We start from the raw sequence: 21,204 nt of genomic DNA, 5'->3' as shown, positions 1-21,204 counted from the left end.
ATGATATGATTTACTTTAAAAAAAAATAAAATAAACAAAAAAAAAAAATAAAACCCTTTCCTTTTCCTGTGTGAAAGACCAATGCAAATGGGAAACTCTCTCTATAGAAGAGAGTGATATTGACACTACACAAAGTAAATAAACTGAAAAAAGTCTTTCCATTACAGTGAGGTTGTACTCATAACAATAGCAGGTTTAAAAAAACCAGATAGAAGTGTTTGGTTTTTTTCAATTAGTTGATGGTTTTCCTTGAAATTAAAACAAAGCTCAAAATGACATGTCAAGTTCACATAGTTTTATCATGGAAAAACACTAAGTCCACCATGCCCTGTCTCCCAAATCTTACGAGTATGTAAACTCAGATTATGCCTGTCTCCCATTTAAAAACAAACAAACAAAAGTGTTGTAAAGGAAAGTAATCCAAACTAGTCTAAAATAATAAATAATGTTAAGTCTTGTCTATACAGGGAAATTTATTGGCAGAAATATACTGATACAATTATACCTCTGTAATTACACTGGTATAACTCCATGTGTGGACACTTGTATTCCAGAATATGAGTGTCTTTTTCCCAAGGTATTTTATACTCCCTCCAAAGTGACATAAGATTAATTGGAAAAAGGCACTTTTATTCTGGAAAATAGTGTACACAGCGAGTTATACTAGTATAGTTCTGCTGGTAAATTCCTTATGTAGACAACTGTTAGCAACTAGACAACTAACATCCTCACCATTTCACACTGCTGATCAAGGCACAACCATTAGTTCATCTAACTAAAGATAGATAAGCTGTAAAGCCCCAATCCTGCAAATAGACTCACTGGTAAATGGGATTCTCTCCAGGCTAACAAATATGCTCTAAAGCATCTGTTTGCAAAATCAGTGCCAAAGTACTTGTGAATATTGCATGTTGCCTTCATTCCCTCTTCTCTCCTAATGCAACAACTTTAAACAAACATAAATATTTAAAAATCTTTGTAATTTGTGGGTGTAACATATCATGGTGGTCTGATGTCGCATTCTGTTGTGCATGATATTTGTGTGTTTAATGCTACAATCTATAAATGTTATAGTACTTCAGTTATTACTATATTTCCTAATAACTGTTTGTCAGAATAAGCTTCAGTAAGAATTTTTTTTTAAAAGAGTAATTTCTCATACTCAGGTTTTTTGTTTTTTTTTCCCCCTGTAAATCTCTCCATTGCAATGTTAACACCTTTTGAGATGTTTTACTCTGTAGGCAACCACTGGTGTAAGAAAAGGCACTGACTGGGAAAACACTGCAGATTTTCTCATAGTCTTGTGAATGCATGGTAGGTATGTGCCACAGCCAAGGAAAAACATCAGGGATGTAAGGATAGTGCAATATAATACTTTTTGGTGGCTTTTCATCACTAGAAGCAATTCCTGCAGCCTTCCCCTCAACCATATAACATTTAATGAACCGCTGGTAGCAAGAGCAGAAGGTTGTTAAACTGAATAACACATAGCACATTAGTCTAGAGGTATTGTGCTGGCATTTTAAAAATTATTATTAAAACAGACAGTTTTTAGTTAGAAGAAAATGTTACCCTTTTATTTAAAGAAGGTTTATCCATATAAAATGAACTGTGACAAAGTGCTGTTATCTGCAGTTAATTTAGGCCCTAGTTCTGCAAACACATGTAAGTGAGTAGTCCTGTTCAAGCCAATGAGACCACTCGTGTATGTGTTCAAAGATCCAGGCTTTAGAATTTTGTTTTGTTTTTCGGCATCTTCATTAAATTGAAATATCCTGGGATAAATTTTGATTACTTTGTTCTGCAGCCATCACAAGAACAAAATATGTATTTTATGAGGCTTTTCCAGTGAGCAAAAGTTTTTGTTTTGTTTTTTTAAATCAATAGACTCTTTTTAATCCTAAATTGTAAAAGGTGAATATTCTATTGTAATACTTTGAGCTGTAGTTTTAGCTACATAGCTAATTTCCATTATGAACAGATTCTGCTGGATGTTGCCAGGTTTGAATATTTCAGTTAACTCTGAAAATTGTTTGAAGAATGATTGACTAAAGAAAACAATTCCTTAAAGTTTTCTGTTGTGCTGTATTATGTTGATTTCAGATGCCACCATTTTTTTCTTCAACTAATACATGACACTCAGATAATCTGAAATTTATTTGCCAAAACTGAGCTCATCTCTATTTATTAAATGTAATCTCCCATGTCCTTGTGTCATTCAAAGCAGTAGCTATATACAATCTAAAGAAATTTTAGAGATTTCATTTAAGATAATAGGCAGGTTTTGATTTCCTATCTTTGATATGTATGTTCTGTACAGTTCTCTAACTTTACCTGAGAAATAAGATTCTAAAGCGAGTTGTATGGCATTGTACCAAACGCTACAAGTTTTTTTAAATACCTTTTTCTGTAATTCTGTAATTCTGGCTACCTTTCCAACAAATTTATTTAGGCTTTTAGCAATAATTGCAATTTTCAAAACGACTGTAATATGTTGTTGTCCTTTTATTTAGGAGAGGTATAAATTTTGTTTACATTGAGAAATTCATTTATACAGATAAGTACTGCAATATATTTGGGCTTTGTTTGATTTTGTCTCTACTTAAGATGTCACTTGGAATTTTAATGAAATATTCTGCTGGCTTAATATGTGCATTGATGATAATTTCTATGTGAACAGTTTAATTCACAGTTCTCTCGATATTGTTGCAATATGGAGAAATCATAATTTTCTGGAATAATAGGAACATATTGAGAGTTGTGTTTTTCAGACTGCTGCTGTTTATAAACATTTTCAATAAGGTTTTTTTTGTAAATCTTTCTCCTTTCAGGAGCAGCATGTAATCATTTTATCAACCTATTTTCTTATGACTCTTTCAAAATCTTCCTTGTTTTGAGAAAGTGGCTAAGACTTTTGTTGTCTAATCCAGTGCTGTGAAAGTGTGGGAACTCCTGTCAGATATACGTGTCTGCATTACATGGGAGCAGCAAAGCACAGGGTCTATATATTATTATAAGGAAAGTAGGGCCAGGATTGTGGAACAGGTCTGATCAGTCTGGCAAAAAAACAATTTTTCATAGCCTTTTATTTTCAAACAGTGTCTTTAACTTTATATTTAATTTCTACCTGTATCCTCATTCTCTTGTTCAAAAAGCATGCTGATACCTGGCTTCTGTCATGATCACCAATTTTATTATCTCTTGGCTTTGATTTCTGCAGTGATGAGTGAGCACTCCTTTATAATATAAGATGACTGATTTGAAAAATTCCTTCAGTTTTATATACATCAGTTTGTCATCACATAGTGTTATACCTTTATGTTATCAATTGCATCTTTTTGATAACTGTTAGATTTAGAAAGAATTGTTTGGAGTCTCTTAATCTTAACCCTTAATAAATATTATGTACATAGCTCAGATCTATAAAACACTTATAGTAAATGATTCCCAAATAATGTTCTTTATAATTCACTATGAACAATACTATTTCAGATTACAATAATTTTAAGATTTTTTTTAAAGACTGTAATATCTTATTATATAACTGCAACCAGTCTGTGCACTTACCTTCTGAGGGACCTGTTAGCTGCCTTACCATCAAGTTCAAGAACTTTTCATTCTATCAAAAGAACAAATAAATCTTCACTTTTCAGACTTTTCAGGAATAATCTGTCTGCTAAAACTGAGCATGTTTCCTTGCTGTCTAATATTAAAGTGCTGCTGTGTATGAGCTGCCTTTTGAATTCAGAATTCTGTCTATAAAGATTTTTGACTTGTAGATCTCTAGGGACATCAGGATTGTTGTGGGTAATGGAAAGGAGAATATTTTTTGGGAGATGCTATTCATTCCTTTTTCAGAATCTAGTAAACAAGATTATGAAGAGGAAGCTGCTTGTATCCTGCTTATACCCTGCATAGATATTTCCATAGCCACTGCCTGCTCATAGAGACAAGAAATACTCCCTTCTGTGAGGCAACCAGCCCTAACCCTTTGACACAGGATTAGCAAGATCCCCTTAGTTTCTGCCAGTGTAAAATTAATCTATTTTCATCATTATAACTTTCTTTTCTGTTGAAATAATGTATATTAAAAATAGTTTCCAAATGTGTTGTAAATAAAATAAGAAAACACCATGGCTTTTACTTTTTTAAGATGCACTACTTTTATATAAATAAGTGAAAGAAAACTTAGGCCCTGCTCCTGCAATCAGGACCCTTACAGAGCCCTACTGAATGCAGTTCAGTGGGGCATGGGGGTAGGGCATTCAGCCACAACAATCTGCTGACAGGATCCAGTTGTAATCATAGCTAATCATTTCAGAATGTGTATAATAGTGCTATTTAAAAACATAACAGGTTAATACTTGGCTACTGTAAAACAGCCGGAAATGCTTTTGAGGAAACCTTAATAAAATAGCTCTAATGAGTAGTTTCTCATCCTGCTGATACTGTCATTGAGGCCAAAATTCTCAGCATTGTAGTGGGATAGCAGTCTGAGTAAGCGAAAGTAAATAATCTAATTCTGTTCTGAAATGACTTCTTTTTATATTCCTTTCTTAAATTTCCCAGTAGGGAACACCTTTAAAAATATGGAGCTTATTTACAGTTTTATTGCAGAGCAGTTGATGTGAGTACACTTAAACTAACAGCTTCTCTGGGTGGTGGCATTTAATACAGACATTCTATTTTGAGGCTAATGTTTAAATTAAGAATATTAACCTTGCATTTCTTCTTAAATTTATTCAGCTGTTCTGAATATAGCAACAATTAAAATATTCCAAAGATAGCACTGAATAATAAAGGGGTAACAGCTGTTTAATAGTCCCTGTATATTGTTCACCCATAATCTGAATCTCATTTCACACTTACTCAGTTTAATGTGAAACAGTGTGTTAAATGGGATTCAGATTTCGGGTGAACAGTGTACAGGGACTATTAAATGGCTGTTTCTACTTTATTATGCACTAATATTAGGTTTTAATTATTTGAAAAATTAAAATCATGTTTTAAACAAATCATTTAGTCCTTTCCTCGAATGGACATAAAGGGAAAAAGCTAAGCTAGCCAAATACTGACTATATTTTTTATAGCTTATTAGAAACAGCTTACACTGTGTTCAGTTTAAAAAAAAAAAAAAAGCATTTGTAATGCCAATATTGGAGACTCTCCAGTCAATCTTTTAGAATTTTTTGTGATATGAACATTTAAGGTTTAGAATTAACATTATGAGTTAATTTAGGCTTAACACTACAAGTGAGTGCATTTAAATAAGATAATTTTTTTTCTTTAACATACAAGGAAGGCCTAGTCTAGGCTGAACTTTTGCTGGTATAGCTGTGTCAGTCAGGGTGTGGCTTATTTTGTTTCCCCATCCCTGACTGACATAGCAATGCCAGCAACAGTCTTAGTGTAGATGCAGTTATAACAATAAAAAGATCTTTTGTTGGTATATCTTATTTAATTCAGGGAACTAGTAATTTATACCTGCAGAAGCGCACTCTTACTGGTATAAATTGTATCTTCCCCAAAAATGACATTTAGTTAGCTTATGTAAGATGTATGCACTTTTAAAAGAATAAGTTGATCAACATTTGACAGTAGATTTTTTTCCTGGCTAACCTAAGGATTTGTTAAAAAATGAAAAACCCTATTTTCAAACACAGATGTCTAAAGTTAAGCTCATAAGTGCATATTTATGTACTTAAACAACTGATTTGATTTTCAGGAATGCCATGTCACTTATTTAGGGTGGGATTTTCAAAAGGGCCTAAGAGAATTAGGCACCTAATGCCCACTGACTTTCTGCAGGATTTGGACACCTAACTCCCTCTAGGCTCCTTTTAAAATCTTAGCGTTATTTGCTAAACACAGACTTCAAGAGCCTAACTTAAAGCACCTATTTTTTTGGAAAATTTTGGTTGGAAGCCTCTATTTTGCTTGAGCAAATCCTGTATTATTTCTTTTTTGTTGGTGTGGTTGGTTGGTGGCTGTTGAATTTTTTTTTTTTTTTTTAAAGAAATTGTCTTCCTTTATGCTTCAACAAATTGTTCTGTTATTCATTTAGAAACAAATGTATGAGAGAATGAGCGGATGCAAGAGAATGTGGTCTGTTTCAGTCTAATCAATAAGTTTTTTGCCTGCAATGCCAACCAAGGCTTTGTCTACACTAGAAAGTGTTGTTGACACAAGTTACAGTGATAATCAAAAAGCACTATAATTAAAACCTTTGTGCCTGTCCACACAGCACTCATTGTGTCACTGAAGCATGTCCACAGTTGGTGCTGTAGCATAGACATTGAGAGCATAGTACTGTGGGCAGCTATTCCACTGTACAACTTGCCACCTTGTGCCGCTAGGAGTTGTGGGAAGGCGGAGAGGATTGCAGTGCATCATGGGTGTGGGCTCAACATCCCATGATGCAGTGATTTCCATCCCGTCATTCCATAGGTTTCTGACTGTGTTTGACAGCATTTTTCAATGGTCCTAGTTTCCTGTGTGCCCACCGTCTCTGTCGGAAAGGATGGATCCTGCACTGCTCTCCACTGTTGTTGTCAGTGTTCTGAACAAATCGTAGCTGGTCATGTAGTATATCATGAGCTCCCAATCAGAACAGGAATCTGAGGAGCCTGACCTGCTGTGTGCCATGTAAACAAACAATGCCGGATTACTGTTTACATTCATGGAACATCTGCACATGGTGCACTGCTGTTTTTGGGAATGTGAAACAAGCACTGAGTGGTGGGATTGCATTGTTATGCAGGTCTGGGATGACTAGCAGCGGCTGCAGAACTTTTGAATGCACAAAGCCGCCTTTATGGAACACTGCAGAGCTTGCCCTGCCCTGTGGCACAATGACACCAGAATGAGAGCTGCCCTCTCTGTGGAGAAGCTTGTGGCGATTGTCGTGTGGAAGCTGGCTACTACCAGACTAATCAGTTTGAAGTCGGCAAGTCCACCACTGGCACTGTGGTGCTGCAAGTGTGCAGGGCCATTAATCACATTCTGCTAAGAAGGACTGTGACTCTGGGAAATATGCGTGAAATAGTGGATGGCTTCACAGCGATGAGATTCCCTATCTGGCGGGCAATAGATGGGACATACATCCCCTTTTTTTGGCCCCAGACCATCTTGTGACAATAGAAAGGTGTACTTCTCTATGGTACTGCAGGCACTTGTGGATCACCATGGGCGTTTCACTGACATCAATGTGAGTTGGTCAGGGATGGTGTACGACGCACATATCTTCAGGAACACTGTACAGAAAGCTGCAAGCAGGGACTTTCTTTCTAGACCAAAAGATTCTCAGTGGGGGATGTTGAAATGCCCATGTGACAAGCTGTATCCCATGTACACCCTTATAGTGTGATTTGTGTATCACTCACGTTCACCCTTGTAGTGTAACTGTGCATTGTCTATAATGCAAAGTATGTCATGTAAGGTGTTTTTGGAATGCTCATGGCATGCTGAACATTATTGTTGTGGTAGCATGTTTCCTGCAATGTCATACATATGTACAGATATGAAACTCTGCTATGTCATATCCCCAAATGTGTCTCTCACATGGCTTGAATAGATGCAGACAAACACAAAGCTGTGTTTCTATGCCCAGCAGAGGCATGCAGACAGGAACAATGTTCTGACCTAAGCACCTGTGAACACTTTGGCTCAAGTAGAAGAAATCATGCCCATTGTTGGATGTAGCTGATCACCTGACCCCACGGGGTGTTGAGGAAACTTTTTAAAAGCTGAGGTGTTTTTGTCTCAAGGCTCTCCCCTGGAATCCATCTTCTAAGCAGCATCAGGGATGGGCACCTACTTGGGGAGGGGATGTCTGGTTGCAAGAGGCATCGCAACCAGCTATGGGTAAGTTAACGTTATAGACTGAAAGCTACTGAAATATTAATCTTAGTTAGGGATACAAATTACCTTTTAGTTGATTGTAACGATCTCCTTATTATTAATCTCTTGATTTACATTAATCTGATTTAGAATTAGTTAAAATCTTGCTGTAGTCAATAAACTTAATTGCTTGTTTTATCTAAAACAGTGTATGTGGATTGAGTGTGTGCAGAGACCTCACTTAGAGTGACAGAGCTGGTGCATATCAATTTCTTGGATAAATTGACGGACAAATGTAAATGAGCTTGCAGGGTGCAGTGTATAGCACTGAATCCTGTAAGATGGCAGTTCCCGGGGTTGCATCTGGGACTGGGGGTGTTTGCTGGGAGTCTATCCCATGAGTGGCTGGCCAGAAGTGCTCCTTCACTAGGTCAGGGACTGATTACTTGCAGGAGGCTGGGTGTGGGCTGACCCAGGATTGGGTGGCTCACACAGCAAAGCGGGATAAATTGGGGCCCAGGAGTGAGGAATTGAGGTGACACGGATACACACCAGTCCAGATTGCAGAGTGGAATGTCACAGCCCATAGTGATCTTTGGAGATCCAGCTGCCATGTTGTATAGGCAACATGGATAGCAGTAAGGGGCACTTCAGTAACAGGTTGAGCAGGTGCCAAATGACTGTTGGATGTGCAAGCTTGCTGGCGATGCCTCTATGGCAAGTTAGATCTAAATGAGAAAAATATTCCCATGGTTGTAGCCGCCTGCTGTGTGGTCCATAATATTTGTGACACTAAGGGTGAAAAGTTTCCCTCTGCATGGAGTGCAGAGGTGAATTGCTTTGCAACTGACAGTGAACAACCAGGTGTTAGGGCTATTAGAGGAGCTCAACGGGATGGGCCATTCGAATCAGGGAGGCCTTGAGAAACTGTTTTGACAATGAGCACCAATAAGGGCTCTTTGTAAACAACACTGTGCCATGCTATGATTGATACACAGTGCAAGCTTGATAGCAATGTGAGCTGCAACCACCGTGTGCAAGAGAAAATAAAGATTGCTTATTCTTCACAGAGTATGTCTTTATTAAATAATAATTATTCACAACACATGAAAATCTGAGCTGGAGGGGAAAAAGCAGTGAGGTAGTGTGAGCTATGACAACTGGGTGTAAGTTCAGCTATCATTCTGGAAGCTCTGAAGGAGTGGAGTGAACAGGGTACCAAGATGGGCCAGGAGTTGGTAGGAATGTGTGGGTGGAGTTTGGTAGGGCATGGAAAGCAGTTCTGGATTGCCTGCAAGGAGGGGCGAGCCTGAATGAATTCAGTCTGCAGCATTGAGTGACTTTAGCAGCTACATTTGCTCCTCCATGGCTTTTATCATACGCTCGTGATCTGCTTTCACTTGCTCTTGGTTTTCCCTCCTTTCCTGCCTATCAAATTTTTTGGACACAGTATGTCTCCATGCCCTTTTTTCTTTTCTTTTCTTTTCTTTTTTTTTTTTCCTGCCTCAGTGGACTGGAAGGGTTCTTGGAACATCTCCTCTGTTTCTCCATGGTTGTTTTCTGATGAGCCACAGGCTCATCACACAGCTTAGCAGGTGTGGAGGTGTTTCCCCCCAAGAGCACATCTATAGAAGCACAATAAACAATGAACAGAAGCTTTGTGAGTGCAATAACAGCATTGATTCATTACTGCAAAATACACCTCTTTCTCACTGTCTCCTGCCAAGAGCACACTCGATAATCAACCAGGGCATGATGAGTTGTGCCCAGGGGGAGGAGACACACACGTTGGGGGAAAAGGTTATGGGTGGTTGTTTAGGGTAACGATGCAGGTATATAGGGACAAAATTTCAAATTGTGCCACCATTTTTCACAGGCGGAGGCCATAGAAGTTGATATCTCACTCCTGAGAGTAAGCAGAGATGCTAGGGTCCATCTCCTCCATACAAGCAGCTTCAAATCAGGTCCCTGCACAAGTAATTGTCATTGACGAAGGAGAGTTTCTTACAACCGGGGAAGAAAGAAACAGCTCTGCCAAGGAATCTCTAGCAGAGGATTGGCGAGTACCTTCAGGAAGGTTTTCTAGAGACCTCACTGAAAGATTTCTGTGAAATCTTGGTGTACATTAACACTTTTCTGCCACACTGTCTAGCTGCACAGGGAAAGGGAAAGCAGATGCAAATACAGCTACTCTTGTGTATTTCTATCCCTTCAACCAGCTGTACAGTGCAACAAAGCAAAGGACAGCTGTACCTCATGTAACCATGCAGCATCAGCTCAGAAAAATCACTTAGCCAAGCTCCCCTCCCCTGCATCCTAGAGCTGAAGGGCTGGGACTGACTTGAACCCTTGGGGGTCGAGAAGAGGTCTTGCCTCCCCATGTCAGCAAACAAGCTGGTCCTTTGTTCCACATCATCCTCCAACTCGATCTCCTTATCCATGACTTTTTCATCAGGGTTGAGTCTGGTGTCCATTGCCTCCGGGTTTGCGGAGGTATCCATGGATCTCGTGGCGGTGGAGGTGGGGTCGCCGCCAAGAATGGCTTCCAGCTCCTTATAGAAACGGCAGGTCTTTGGCTCTGCACCAGAGCAACGGTTTGACTCCCTAGCCTTTCAGTACCCCTGCCATAGCTCCTTGATATTCACACAGCACTGCAGTGTGTCCCATTCATAGCCTTTCTCCACTATTAAATGAGAAATGTGACCATACATATTGAAGTTCCTTTGGCTGGAGTGGAACTGGGACTGCACAGCCTCCTCTCCCGCAATGCTGATCAGATCCAGGAACTCTGGTGTGCTCCAAGTGAGCGTTTGCTGAGTAGAGCTGCCATGGTCAGCTGGAAAGATTAAATGTGAGCTATCAACAAGGACCAAGCAGGACATGGAATTTCAAAAATTCCTGGGTCTTTAAAGGGGGAGTGGTGGATGGCTGCAGGACAGCAGAGTTTAAACTGATGGCCAGAGTGGGCATTGTGGGACACTTCCTGGAGGTCATTTACCATGACATAACCAAGTGCTGTGTCTACACTGATGCTTTGTTGCTAAAAGTTTGGTGCAAAAAGCTCTACGCCTCTCTTTGAGGTGGTTTTATTTTGTCACAAAATCAGGGGAATTGGTGGGGCAGAGGGGGGTGGATTGCAGTGTGTAGACCACCACTTGTATGGCACAAAAAGCTGACTTTGTTCCACAAAAGTATGTAATGTAAACTAGGCTTAAGTTTTGCAAACTGAGTGAATCATTATGTTGTGCTAGTCAAGAATTCTAACAGTGTTTATGGATTATCATCATGAATGGGAAAACTAAATCGTTAGGATTGTGTAGTTTTAAAATCAGTTCAGAAACCCTGTCTTTTGCTGCAAACCAGTTATGAAGCGAAAGTATTAAACTGCACTAGGCCTTTGGCCTGCCGTGCAAGAGTGGCAAAACTTGTATTGTGCATTATGTCTTCATACTCTGCTCGAGCGTACGCACTTTTTGGGTGACATTTTCAAGAGAGACATAATCACATAGAGCTTTTGTAAATCCCGCTTGGTGTCTATTGTATCTTAAGGCACCTAAATATCTTTTTTAAATCTGGCCCTTAGGCTCCTAAATCTGTTGGGCACTTTTGAACATTTAAACTCCTTTGGCTTGAAGATATCAAAAATTGACTTGTCATTTATATATGGGCAGTGTTTAAAAATGTGTACACTATGCTGCTGTTCTGAACCAGTGCTTTGCATATTTGTGCATTTCACAGTTTCACATTAAGGTGATAAATACTGGGGCTAACTTTGTATTCTCTGGTCAAATGTTGGCTTATACATTCCTTTAGTGCAGTGTCACAACACAGCTAAAGATTTCAAGATGCTAGCGAGGCTACAAAAATTAGCTAAAAATCTTCAAGATATATAATAAATGAATGAGCAGAATCTTTGAGGAATGGAGAACACAAAGAAGAGAAGCAGTGTATATTTATAAAAAATTATGCACTTACACTTAGATTAACAGATTTATTGCAGTATTAAAGTAAACCGTTTCCTGCACCAAACAAATTCCATCATTCAGGCTCAAATTTTAGCTGGATGTTATAGAATTTTACAGTGGTGTTTTTCAAAAGAAAAGAAAAAGTATTTGCATACTAGTAGAAGGCACAGTTTTTAGGGCCTGATTACCACAAGCAATACACCATATAGCTGCTACCTACTAAAGGTTTGATGTTCACTATTATAACACCCCATACAACAAATTCAAATATGAATTAGTGGCAATTGCATTTTATTCATTTTTAAAATAACCATACAACTTATGGGGGAGTGTGGGGGGAAATGTAGGCATGCATATTCTTTTTTTAAATAAGATGCTATTTTGGGTCTATTTTTGTGTATTGGCATATCATGGTTTTTCGAATGGGTGAAAAGTTATAGGAGTTACACTCAAAATAACTATCAAGTCAAACTACTGAACGCCATTCCATCCTCTGCAGCTCCGCCTAAAGCCGTCGTGTCCCCGCCCCCGCCTTCGTGTTTTAACTTGGATTTTGTTTTTCTGCCATTTCTCCTTTTCAACTCTCCCCTTCCCTTCCCCCTCCGCCTTTCCCTTAAATTGGACAGGGCTCTTCCCTTTCATTTTTCCTTCCACTCTTCTCTTCACAGTCCTCCCAGTCCCACAATAAGTTAGGAACTGGAGCAACTCCCTCTCTGGGGAACGTTTTGTAACCTGTTGATGCTGCTTTTGCAGGCGGTCACTGAAAAGCAACGGGAGCGGAGCGAAAATGACTCACGAGTAGCTTAATGTCTCTTAACAATATCCGCATCTTTGCCGTGTTTGCATTTTGCAAGGCACTGGGTTTAGGGCCCTGGAGCCAGCAGAGGCAGGGACCACAGCACGCCACGCTGGTTCGTGCACTCCAGGCCGCTGCCAGCCGGCAGCATGGGGATTGCTTTGAAAGCGGGCTACAGTCGCCCCGTGCAGTCCGGGGCCGCAGGCTGTCGTTTAAAGATACAAACCAAGGCGCGCGGTGCTGCCCTGTGCGGCGAGGGGCTCAGCCGGGAACTAACGCAGTCCCTTTAGACAGAGCAGCAGCCGTCGCCCGCCTGCCGGCGGCAGCTTGTGTGCAGCAGCGCCGATGCCGGGCGGTCTCCAACCCGAGCCCGCGGCGTGGGCTGGGCTGGGCTGAGCTGAGACTTCCCCTAGTGAGTTGTTTTCCCCAGCTAGGAAGAGGAGCGGCCCGGGCCCCGCTGGCTGCTCCGCCTGCCGGCCAATGGCTGCTGCGCGGGGAGGACTCGCTGGCGAGCTTGCTGCGCTCAGTCCCCGCCAGCGGGCGCAGCGAGCGAGTCCCGGACTCCCGACGGAGGCTGGCGCGCCGCGCTCTGGTTTTCTCCCCTAGCGCGGGCTGGCCGGGGTTTGTCTGTGGGCGCATCAGGCTCGTTCTCGCCAGGATCGGGCCCGAGGGCGCTTCTCTTTTAATGCCCGTAGCGCAGCTTCCGGAGCTGGAAACTCACTAGTCTCTGGAGTTAGGGGGGAGATGTGGGGCCGAGCCCGCCAGCTGCTGGCGACCCCCTTCTAGCCGTGGTGCCTGCTGAAGGAGCGCGGGACGGGGGGCGACGGGCGTGGTAGGCAGCGGGGCGCAGGGCAGACGCCCCAGGGCTCACGCTGGCTTTGGATGTACACCTCGTGGCCAGGCTGCCCTTTAATCTTTAAAACGCTGCGGGGAGTGACGCTTTCGTTTCTTCAGCGCCGTCAGACTCCCGTGGAAAAAACCAGCCGGGCTGTTTGCCGTCGCAGTATTAACCTTCGGGGGCTGGCTGGCTCCTTGTAGTCTTTGTAAGCAATGAGCGTCGGAAAGGACTCGCGCCCCTGCGTGGAGTTCATCAAAGGTGAGCAATTTCAAAGGCCAGTTTGTGATTTTGTTTTTTAAAGAAACCAGTTTTCGAAACTCGTTTTGCGATGGTGCGTGTGAACAAGGAGACACTGCCAGTGGCATCGTCATCACTTTAGCTGCACCACTTTGTCGCCTTTGCTTCTTTGAAACAAAACGCTTTTTCTTTTGTTGGAACTATTTTATAAATTAAATGTACATGGGATTTAACAGCAGATGTCTGTAACTTCCTTGCCTGTTCCAGCGGCTTGATATTCTACCTAAGCTAGTTAAAAGTTAATAAAGGTAAATCACTTGTTGCATAACACATGCGTGTGCATTGTCAAACAAAGAAACTTCCCTGAAAGAACCCAAACTTGAGACATTCTTTTTCTGTTTGTCATTTATCAAAGTCCTGTGAATTTTACTATCCTTCACTTTCCTCTTTGGTATCTTTTACACTCTCCACCCACCTCCGCCAGCACACGTGTATTAGGCTGAAAATATCTTGTTTTAGGTTAGGTATAATAGAGTGTCCACGTCCATGTTTTTGTACTTCAGGAACATAATCTGAGGGGGTTTTGTGTGATTGGTTGCTTTCTGGTTTCAAAGGACAACCCAGGTGTCCACCTTTCAGAAATACAGTAGTCAGTAAACATATATATGTGTATATAGGCACACAAAAATCTCCCAAAACAGTTATGGGAGGGAATGCTGGTTATCTTCCAAACAATTTGTTTGCCAAAGGAGAACCATACAGACCTTTGACTAAATTACAAGTAAGTTTTAAATTATTTGTTTGGTAACCAAAAACATAACCTTAGAACTTAATCATTGTCTGCCTTGTTGCCTAGCACCTGAAAAATAATGTCTAAGCCGGAAGCCTGAAAGGAAAATTTGATATTCGAGTGTAACCATAAGTCATTGCATTTAAGAGCCACATTTCAAATTGTCTGTAGAAATTTGTAGTATTAAGGGTACTATTCGTTTAAAATCTCTTGCATTTCAGGTCGCCTTTATTTTGCAATTCTCTGCCAAAAACCAAAGAGTGGTGTTGCAAACACACACTATTTCTGCATAGATGATGAACTTGTATACGAGAAGTAAGTAGAGTCCTTATTCTTCTTGCATTCTACAGAACATTGCAGTAAATTGGTAAAAAGAGCACCAATAAGCAAATGATATAATTTTTATTCTGTTTTTATTAGTGGTAGTTGAAATAAAGTTAAAACTTCATATAGTTTATAGAATTTTATAGAATTTACTATGTGGAGTTTATTCTCAAAACTAGTGTACTAGTCCCAGCTAATTTCACTCGCAATGAGACCATATACCTGTGAGAGGGCCTGTTGGCTCCCCATCAATTTCTGTCTTGAAAAATTTCAAAAACTTTCTGTTTCTAACTTATACCTCATTCTTACTGGAGGATACAGGAATACTTTACAACAAGAAGCATTAACTGTAATATTTAGCCAAAGGGATGTTTCTAGTTGCCCAAAGACAAAGGGTAGAATATCTAAACTTCCTAGATGGATCCCCCCCGAACCTCCCCCCAAAAATCTGCCTGTTGCTGACTCAGCATTTCATGACCCCAGCATAAACACATTCAGTACTCTGCAATGAACTGCATAGGTCTTTCAGATGAGACCTTGAAATGTTGTTATGAAACCCTGCATAGATATTAAAGATCCTTTAGTACTTTTGAAAAGAATAAGAGTAACTTTGGTTAAAATTTTCTGTGCTCACCTTCCCAGGTTGTGATGTGGTGTTTATTTTCTGTATTTCAGTGGGGCTCTGTATACAGTAGAGTGCTTTGTGCATTAATGAGTAAATATATAAATAATAATTTGATGTAAATCTGATAGCTTTTAAACCTACTGCCAGCAGAAGCATTTGTGGAATTAATAACCTTGTTTTTGAAGGCATACTTTTGCAATGTTGTTAAAATCAAGAGTTCCTATGTGGTGCCAAGAAATGTTAGCTTACTATGAGCTTTCAAAAATTTGATCACTTCATTTCATTGACCTTTTAGGAGGTCTTGTGTGGAGATGAAAGCAGCATAAATTTAAAAAAAATAAAGTTTTAAAAGCGGATGGAAAAACTACAGAACTAACAGTATGCAAGAAGTTGCAGTATGCAATTTAAAGAAGTTTTGTGCCTAATATAATGTGTGCATTAATTACTAGTTTTCATTTGGTGCATGTGGATTTCTTTAAAGGCATTTCTACAGAACATGTACAATCAAAATATTTTCTTTCTTTCCCTCCCCACAAGCTTCTACGCAGATTTTGGACCTGTTAATCTGGCAATGGTTTACAGATATTGTTGCAAGCTAAATAAGAAATTAAAGGTAAAAATTGTTTCATATCACATGGATATAAAATATTGGAATCGGCCTATTTGTAAAAGTAGGGAAGTGAAAAAATGTTCCTTGTTTGGGAAATATCTTCAAATTGATATATGGCTTGTATTTTGAATGTGTACATTAAACCAGTCTGCAGTGTACATTCTCAGATTTGTCCAGATCATATTTTGAGGAGGGTGATGGTTGGGGGAAGAAACAGGGAGTGAGGGATGGAAGAGAAGGAGAAATATTTACTTTTAGGAAGTTGTAATTGTTGTGATAGTAATTATTGTGAAAGTGCGACTTGTAAAAATATTGGTACTGTTAGAAACAGCTAGAACTTTTAGCAGGCAAAGGTCTCTTTCAGCAGAGGCCCCCCTCCTTTGGAATTCAGTCTCCCTGGCAATCTGCCAGTGTCTAGTGAGCTTCAGGACTCCTTGAGAGATGCATTTATTTGATTTGGCTTTTGTTTGGTTTGTTTCAAATTGGCTTTATTTTTAGTTTTTACCTTTGGACCTTCACAACAGTTCTGTTGGGAGCCACATTTGCTTTTTAAAAATGTGTTTAGGGCTCACTCCTGCAAGTTGACTGAGCACCCTCAGTCCTGGAGTTGTGATAACTTGCTACGGAGGCACCCTGTCTGTACCTTTCAGAATTGGGCTTTAGATACTTATCTAGCTGTTACGTTTTTATCTCTCTGTAAATCAAAATAATGAAGTCATACGTTTAGTGATCACAATGCAAGTTTGCCAACCTCTAACAGAGACTGGAGTATAAAACATGTTAGGCAAATACAAAGCTTATTAAAATTAATTCAGGCGCTTGCTTTGCTTGTTCAAGAGCCTGTTAGTCAGATCTTGAAACCCTCCATTGAACTGTGAAAACTGGAAGTATGCAACACAATATTTCTTTAACAGAGAAAAAAATCTGCATCTTGTGAATGTTCATTGCTGTCCAGCATTGGTGTCAAGCTTTCTGCTTCAGAGTCATTGTAGTGCTAGTGGTGCAATGAGTAGATTTTCTTGGCCATGACAATTTGCTCTGATTTTGCTTGAAAACTATTCCATATTGTGATTATTTTAAAACGGGTTGGTTTGTGAGACTGATATACTTGCATGCTAGATGTTTTAAAGGGATGATCTCAGATAGATTAGAATCTACTGTTCTCATCCTGCACTGATCAGAGTGGTATCTAAGTGACTCATTTCACTATTAAAGCTTCGTGGTATTTTTGGCTAACAGAATGGACTGATAAGAGAAATTGTTCATTTGTAATGCACATTTAAAACATCTTGCCATCACTTCATTCAGTTTTAATTTTTCAATTGAAAGTCCAATTTTGTCTCCCTCCAAACGAGGTGTAACATGTAGTTAGAGGAGAGTGGTTGGGCAAAATTTGAGGTGCATCAAACACAAGTGGTTTTTGATTTAGGACTTTAAAAATATGGGCGTAATTCATATTTTGAAAATGACTCTAAGGTTTCTGATCAAGCTATATCACACAAAGAGCTTGCAGTAAAAACATAGACTATTTTGAAAATTTTACCCAAGATCTTGTCAAGGACCCTTAGCTAAGACAAACCTAAATCCTGTTTTTTGTGAACCTATGGCACTTTTGAAAATGGGACTGAGGCGCTTATGAAAATTTTACCTCTAGGGCATAAGGTTATGATAAGTGAAAAATGTTGGAGTAATTTCATATGGATATTTTGAATTCATGTCCTACTAGAATTTTAAAAATATTGCTAAAGGTCTGATAGTCTACAGAACCCTCCCATGCAGAGTATAGTTTCAAAATGTAACCTGGTCATAGGGGTTATGGTGTTTATGGCTACTTTTTCTAACTTTATGGGGGAAATAACAGAATTCCTGTCTCACCCGTTTTCATTGCTGGTGTTGCCTCTTGCCTGCCCATCACCTCCAGTAACAGCCACCCAGAGGTGCTGTTTCAGTTTTTGTTCCTAGCAGTGTTTGGCTTTTCCTCCATCCATTTTCAGGGATAGGTACAAGCTGCAGTTTAATCTTAATCTCCTAAAATTTCCTTCCAATACCCATTTTTGACTTCATTGCATTTATCAGCAGTGCCAATAGTAGAAACAGCCAGCATTCTCCATCAAACACCGTGTGAACCAATACAGCTAACCTCTTCTATGCCCCCAATATTTGTAAAATTTCCTTGGAATGAGTTTGCTGAAGGGGAGGGAGGAATGTCTCCTTGAGATGATTTAAGAAATACTGGGAAACAGCTTTGTTTAGATGGGAAAGGAGAGTGGAGCAGTGGATCTCCACCTGTATGCCCGCTTCTGAGCCATGGGCAATAGCAGCAGAATGCTTATTTTAAGGCTGTCTTATCTGATAGACTTAAATTTTGCCAAAATACTCAGATGCAGGGAAGCTTCAGACTGCTAACCACAAATAACCATTTTGTAGCCTTTGTTCCACTGAGCTGAAGTATCCAGTCTACATTATTCAACTTCTGTTACACTTACTGATTGTAATAGAGCGCATACTTGAAACTTCCTAATACGATTCACATTATTGCCAACTCCACAAGCTCAAAACCATGAGAAAGACAAAAATATTCATGTGACTAGTTTAAAAAAAGATTGTTTTTAAAAGTTGCATTGGATTTATGGTTTGTTCTCTGATTTTTTTTTGAAGTATTGGGTGGAATTGCCCGTCTTTGGGTTTACACGTTTTCAGGTGGACATTTCTGATGTGCAATAAATACAAATTGAGAGACCTCCTTTTCCTTTTGGCTGATAGGTGGGGCTAATCCCTTCTCAATGTACTGTCCTAGGCTCCTTGCAGCTCCCTTCAGTGGACACTACCCCTGCCTCATGCTTTGCTTCCACTGGACTCCTCCCTCCCTTCAGGATATCAGGATTGCTAATTCCAAGTGTTCAAAAATCATTAGTTGAGTCCCCCAAAATCATGAGTTTTAATGAGTAAATTTGGGGTGGTTCGTTCTTGTCTCCTGGTTTTGAGCCTTCCGGGTTCATGTTTTCAGAGTTTTCTACATCACCTAAAAACCCTTTTTAAAAAAAAAAAAAAAAAAAATGAAAGCTGATAATCTAATGTAATCTTAAAATTTAAGGAGCAGAGCTTTAAGAGAATCCTGAAATCTCCCAAGCCTTGAAATTAAAATAGTGAGAGTTAGCACCACTGAGATATTGCCCCTGCCCAGCTCCCTCTCTGCTCAGGTATTGCCCACACCCAACTTCCCTCTGTATAGGATTTTGACAGTGGGAGGAGGAAGTGAAGAGAGTGCAGGTGGACTAGAGCTGACTTCCTTCAGGCTGGAGAGGAGAAGGTCAGGGGGGATGATACACACACCCTTTGGATCATTTATCCCCCTAACCCAGTGCTCACCTTTGCTATGCTAACTGTTGGTTAATAGTAGCTACCTATTGGTCCCAATCCAGCTCTCCTTTACTTTGCCTGTCCTCATGGATCGCTGCACAGATAGCAAAAACAGTGAGGAATAAAGACCCTGCAGGAGGTAGCAGGTAGAGCAGCAGCCTCTGTTGGTGGCAACTGAGACTTCAGCCTATTCGCCTGCAGATCAGGTTCTCAACAGCTGCCTCTGGTGGATGCAGCCAGAATTTCAGAAAGAGTTACAGCTCAGGTAGAAATTGTGAGCTGCTAGGAAGAAGGCAATATTAATACTGCAAAATGATTGATGGGGCTCATGAGAATGAATTGGCTGCCCTGGACTAAAATACCACATTGTTGGGCAAGTATGCAGGGCAGGAATTAAGGTTGGTTGTGGAAACTTAAGTTTGAATTTTGGAGTTTTTTAATACTTACTTGTGTATGTCTGTTTTAAAATAACCACAACTTTCAAATGTTTCAATATCACATTTTAATATTAGTGTTTTAATCTTTAAAATAATTGAAGAAAATACCACCAAAAAGAACACAGTAGCTTTTCCCTTTATCATAAAATTACTATTTTTCATAATGAAAATTATATTTGAAATTTTGTAAAAATGTTCACTTTGCATTCTCGTTTAGAATGGCTTAACATGGTGCAATGTAACTGGGTTATCAATAGACTTAATGCTTTGATGTTATCAACCAGTATATCATTTCTCAGGATTGAAAATGGAATAACACACTTGATCATATCTTAACTAGAGAGGCATTGCAACAATTTTAATTAATTTTGGAAACCTTGTTTCCAAAAAGTCCAGTTGCTATGTATATATAGCTGTTCTGCTGCTGTGATTTTAAAATAATTTTTGTCAGGATATGCAGATTTAAGTTCAAAGTGCCAAATTATAATACTGTTGTTCATTTCTTGATGCAGTCGTTTACATTGATAAGGAAGAAAATAATTCATTATACTGGCTTTGATCAGAAAAAACAAGCAAATGCTGCATTCCTCATAGGCTCTTACTCAGTAAGTATTTAACCTTTTACTATAAATTTGATTTGCTAAGTTTTGTTTTTTTATCATTCTCCCATATGCAGTCCTTAAAATATGAAGAATACCTTCCACTTATTTTAAAAAGTGGTGCTGGAGAGGGTTAAGAATTTGATATTCTCGTGTTGCTCTTAACATTAAAAATATATATTGTTATAGAGGTTACCCAAATTTTTTTCCCAATAAAGTGATCAGTTTGATAGGAAAGGCCCCTAGAGATTTTTGCTCCTCTGCTGCATAAAATTTTTGTGGGTGGGTGTTTCCTAAATCCCTTAGCTGATATAGGTGCACAAATCCCATTGAATATTTTTCCCAAGTCACTTAGGTGCTTTTGGAAAACACATCTTCTGTCTTTTATTCCCAATATTTCATTTTTTAAAAGAAAATTGGCAAATTCTTGATACCTTATCTTATTTCATCCTTTTTGTAAAGGCTAAATACCGTCTTATTCAAAGACAAATGTTTTATTTCCAAATGTATTAGTTGGGAAATGTATCTTCTCCAGCCTGTCCCTTTCCTGACACAGGCCGGGGAAGGAAGAAGGCCGTATGTGGTGTGCTCAGAATGGATAGAATGCCGGGTGTGTAGAGAGGGCAGTATAGTGCCAGAATATGCACAGGGTCAGGTGCTTGCCCATGTAGGGAAAAACCTAAAAACTGATTGGGTTCATACTGCTCAATCTCTGAAAGACTAAATGTGTGGCAGGAACCTCAAAAATGGGTAGTGAAGGTCTAAAATGCAGAGTGCTTGAAAT

The 21,204-nt window shown here is 39.6% G+C and overlaps 1 protein-coding gene across 8 annotated transcripts in view; it reads left to right on the top strand.

The window, feature by feature from the left end:
• CDC14B (cell division cycle 14B) overlaps positions 1-21,204 on the top strand; it is a 69,965-nt gene that overhangs the window by 1,740 nt on the left and 47,021 nt on the right. For 7 of the 8 annotated variants that reach the window (XM_067569352.1, XM_067569351.1, XM_067569350.1 and 4 more), the window contains exons 2-4: positions 14,687-14,780; positions 15,952-16,027; positions 20,334-20,426. In XM_067569352.1, coding sequence (XP_067425453.1) covers positions 14,687-14,780; positions 15,952-16,027; positions 20,334-20,426 — 263 coding nt within the window. Of the gene's footprint in view, positions 1-12,453; positions 13,697-14,686; positions 14,781-15,951; positions 16,028-20,333; positions 20,427-21,204 lie in introns of those variants that run through there. The other variant, XM_067569349.1, reaches the window with a different exon arrangement.

The sequence above is a fragment of the Emydura macquarii genome, unplaced genomic scaffold (assembly GCF_026122565.2).
Source record: "Emydura macquarii macquarii isolate MOO-44397 ecotype Brisbane River unplaced genomic scaffold, CSIRO-AGI_Emac_v2 contig_2897, whole genome shotgun sequence".
Lineage (NCBI taxonomy): Eukaryota > Metazoa > Chordata > Testudines > Chelidae > Emydura > Emydura macquarii.
The sequence above is the reverse complement of the archived record's forward strand: the minus strand, read 5'-3'. Positions and strand labels throughout refer to the sequence as shown.